We start from the raw sequence: 4232 nt of genomic DNA, 5'->3' as shown, positions 1-4232 counted from the left end.
AAGGATGAAGTACGATCATGACAAAATCTGCACTTCAACATCCATCTCCATTATTTTCCATATCATTAATTTTATCTCACCTGCTCCTCCATTGTAGAATCCAGCAACGTTGAGTTTGTAGCCATTGGCTTCAGATTCCACAGAGAAAGAAGAGTACAGGGCATAAGCCTTCGCTCCCTCAAAGTCCTCCATGTCCACTCTCAGCTCATACTTTCTCTTGCTGGTGAGCTGGTAGAGAGTCTCTAATCCTGAGGGTGCACAGGAAAATGAAAGAGAGGGTTTTTTTTAATGTTCTGGTCTAAAAGTGCAAATCATTTACAATATTTATTACATAAATGAAATGAATTGGTCTCTACACAGTGTTTCTGAAAGATAATGAATTCTCACCCAGCCAGAATTCTCCATTCATGTTCCCAAATCCTTTCTTGTACTGCTCCCATGGTCTGTAGAAGTTCACACTGCCATCCATTCTCCTCTGAATCAACTGGTGTAAAGATAACATTTATTACTTAAGTGGAATAAAGGCAGTCATACACACTGTAAAGACTTCTCACAGAACTTCCTCAGACTAAAATAAATGTAAATTTTCATGTAAACAGTATAGAGCAGGTGGACTTTTTTCACTGTTTAAGCCGTGATACTATAGCAGAATATTACTCAAGCCAAGGTATAAGTGCTCTGTTTATATTTTAGTTGGCTAAAAATACAGAAGTGTGAGATTCTAATGATCCAATATTTCTTCTCTTGTGTCTTCAGTTTAGGTGAAAGGGTGAAACTTCACCTCTGTGATACTGGCTGATTTCAAAATACCTCACACAGGCGTTTCATTATGGCATTTCCTTTAGTTCTGAAAGCTTATTGAGGCTGTCTAGGCCTAGTTACAGCTATGACCTAACGTCCAGTGTTCAGGGGAGTGATATGGATTGTAAAAGTGCATCATATCCTTTAGTATATTATGCAAAATTGGAAACCCCTTTTTTGTCACGCCTCCCTCTGGCCTGGCTGAAACTATAGCTGACATGGCCACCTCAGACAACAATTCCCAGAACCCCTTGCTTCGTCACATGACTCAGAACTACAATGGATCCACCGCTCAGCATCACCAGACTTGTGATTACCACACACCTGTTTTCCCATGTATATAAACTGCCTGCTTACAAAGACTCATTGTGAGGTATCAGCTCTATGTTGAGCATACTGATGTCTGTTTTTCCTTTTTTGTGTATGACCTATATTCCCCAGCCCTTTTGCTTAGTTTTGGATTCCTGGTTTTGGACTCCTTGCTTCTGTTTTTCGACTGTGCTTTTGGATCAACCCTTTGATTAAATTTCTCACATCTAGCCTTGATTGTGTCTGTTTCCATCTGCCACCATTACTATTTTAAGATCTTCTTCTTAACGATAACTAAACCATTAACAAACATTTGATAATGCTCTAATAAATACAAACACACCATCTGTAAACAAGCTTAAAATGAAGTATAAATGTATTGTAGCGTGTTTAAGAAATGTGTGCAAGTTAATTTTAAATTATCAGGACTTCTGCATTTATTCACATTGTTTTTCTGCTAAAGACACTTACTGTGAAGGTGGAGCTTGTTTGTCTTTTCAGGGTGGGGTGGGAGCTGATAGAGTGCAGACATGAGTCCAGATTGAAGCTTAGAGAGAGCTCTTAGCCATGAGCTTTGCTTATGTACAGTGTGGCTGTGGCCTTATTAACAACAGCTGGTTAATAAAGCACTACTACTTGTGTGAAAGCTATGCCTGTTTTAATACCAATGAATGCTACAGTATTTATAAGACAGGTTATCAAGGTGAGTTATTATTTTTGTCCAATGAGTTTAGTGTCAATTATTTGTAGTCTTTTAGTTAAAAGCATACCTGTTATGTCTTTATGAGACATCTTAATCAAGAATTACGAACAGGTGATAATTATCTGAATTCACAATGAGCAAATATGATAGAAATGCTAATAAATGATCAGACACAAGTGTACTTATACAATTTATGAATGTTTGTCTTGTTAAGCAGAACTCATAAACAGCTGATAACTTATTTTACAATGCTAGTGTGTGCCCACTGTGTTTGAAAGTGTAAGAATAATTGCATTAGCATTATTAACAGCTTGCTTATAGTCAATGAATTGTTAAGAAGCAGATCTTAAAACAAAGCAATACCAGAAAATTTTACTTCACAGTATCCTGCTGAAAGCAGTGAAGTTAATTTCTATAAAAGTACAGATATTGCAAAAGTACTTATGTACAGTAATTGATGGCTTATTCTTACAGTCCACCACTGATATTTATAAGTGTCTCTATTAGTGACTTGTTAAACCACGCAGATTACACATTTTGGATGTCTTTATAAATATAACTGTATGCTAACCATAGTTTCTTTAATAACGATGTTGCTAATAGACTGTAAAAAGGAATTGACCTCAGTACTGCAGTTCTAGGGTAGAGATAAAGTCTAACATACCGTCCACTTCTTATACTCTACTTGTCCATCACAGCCCACATCACAGTACACCTGTACAGGTGTGTCACCTGCAGGGTAGATGGTGTAAACTCCATTTGCATTAGTGGAGATATCAGAGCAGTCGGTCTGAGAAACTGAGTCACTCGCAACCAACAGGGGGAGCACTAGAGCCATAAGCACTCTGAACTGCAGAACAGACAAAGAGATTGAGAGACATAATAAACATTTAAATATTAAAATAGTAAAAAGTACAACACACAGAATGCATACACAAATATTACAATACTACTACTACTAATAATAATAATAATAATAGTACACTAATAGAAAATAAAACGTTTGGGAAAAAGTTAGAAAGCATGAAAGTGCAGTAAACTCATAAACTGATATTTACTCAGGTATGTTGAGTGAAGTTCAGACTAAACTACCTGCTTTTCTGTACATTTAAATTTTCTTTCAAAGATATTTTTTTACATCTATGAGAAAAAGTGAGGGTTAACAAAACACATAAACCTTGAATAAGTCCAATCCACATTTAGAATAGTCACATTAGCATAAGTAAACTATAGCTTACTGTCATTTTTTCAGGCAGCTGTTTCAACAGACAAAGACCTTGATTCTCTGAAAGCTTGATTCTGAAGCAGACCTGGACCTGGACAGAATTAAACAATAATACACAAACTTACACACATATAATATACAAACATGAATGTCCATTCAACATGAAGACAGCATGAGGATTTACATAGAAACTTGTGATTTTGTTTTCATATTGTGGCAGTATTTACTTACGTAAGCAGCTACATTTCACTGACATGCTCATTTTGCTGTGTATTGTTAGCCATTATAACCAAACATTATGACATCTTGTCATGATACTTATTAGTAATGGTAACGATACCTTGTTATATTACTGAACATAATCTACCAATGTTGAATTTAAAACATAAAATGTAACTTACTTGTAAGGTGTTGCTTTTCACATTAGACAAGTGTTCATACTCGAAAGCTTTTAAACCCTGCTGGACCCTCAAACCCCTCCTACACTATAGCACATATGAGTCAGCATGAAAATTCATTAACGACATTCCTGTAACTGGCAAACAAACTCATGGGTGGGATTCACCTGATGTAAGCTTAGATTGAAGTCAGTAATTTTCAGCTGCACAAGTATTCTGTGTATTTACTATTAAGATCAGACTGTGAATTATTGGTGTATTTTAATATTAACTCTGATAATAAATGGCCTGTAGTTTGGACTGCTTATTATCCAGGAACCCAGAATGAAAATTCAAGAATTTGTCCTATGCACAGAGAAACAGACAGTTACACGGCACAATGATTATACTGTATAACTACAGAGTAAAATAGCATAACATATAGAATGTACTGCTATCATTGCTGAGTGCAAAAATGTTTTGTACTTTCAATGCATGTTAGACAACGACTATATATATATATATATATATATATGTATATATATATATATATATATATATATATACTGCATCAAATGAGTGCTGTTTTATTAACCATGTAGCAGGGAACATTTACCACAAGGACTGGCTGAAAGGCCAAGAAGTTCATGTTCAGCAACACATAGCCAGTCCATGGTGACCACTAAAACCACCCAGCCAGCCCACAAACAACAAACAACACATATGCACACCGCTTAGACCACAACAACTATTCACATGTCTTAAATCTCTCTCACCGCTGCCATGGTGGTACCCATGGTGCTCCACGCTCGCTGCT

At 36.1% G+C, this 4232-nt stretch overlaps 1 protein-coding gene across 1 annotated transcript; it reads right to left on the bottom strand.

Annotated features, from left to right (window-relative positions):
• On the bottom strand, positions 1-3510 carry LOC118798358 (microfibril-associated glycoprotein 4-like). The gene is made up of 5 exons (XM_036557792.1): positions 3440-3510; positions 3052-3129; positions 2478-2663; positions 388-484; positions 1-248 (listed from the first exon to the last, which is right to left on the bottom strand). Exons 2-5 carry the CDS (start codon positions 3055-3057, stop codon positions 16-18), a joined length of 522 nt encoding a protein of 173 aa, XP_036413685.1. The 5' UTR covers positions 3058-3129; positions 3440-3510; the 3' UTR covers positions 1-15.
• Positions 3511-4232: the final 722 nt, after the last annotated feature.

Source organism: Colossoma macropomum, unplaced genomic scaffold, assembly GCF_904425465.1.
Source record: "Colossoma macropomum unplaced genomic scaffold, Colossoma_macropomum, whole genome shotgun sequence".
Classification (NCBI taxonomy): domain Eukaryota; kingdom Metazoa; phylum Chordata; class Actinopteri; order Characiformes; family Serrasalmidae; genus Colossoma; species Colossoma macropomum.
This window is presented reverse-complemented; position numbering and strand designations above follow the sequence as displayed.

Excerpts from the sequence above, each read along its gene's own strand:
- LOC118798358 (XM_036557792.1), bottom strand. Across the intron at positions 485-2,477 it reads TAGAGTATAAGAAGTGGACG|TTGATTCAGAGGAGAATGGA; the intron begins GTATGTTAGACT and ends TCTTTACACCAG. Across the intron at positions 249-387 it reads GAATGGAGAATTCTGGCTGG|GATTAGAGACTCTCTACCAG; the intron begins GTGAGAATTCAT and ends GTGCACCCTCAG.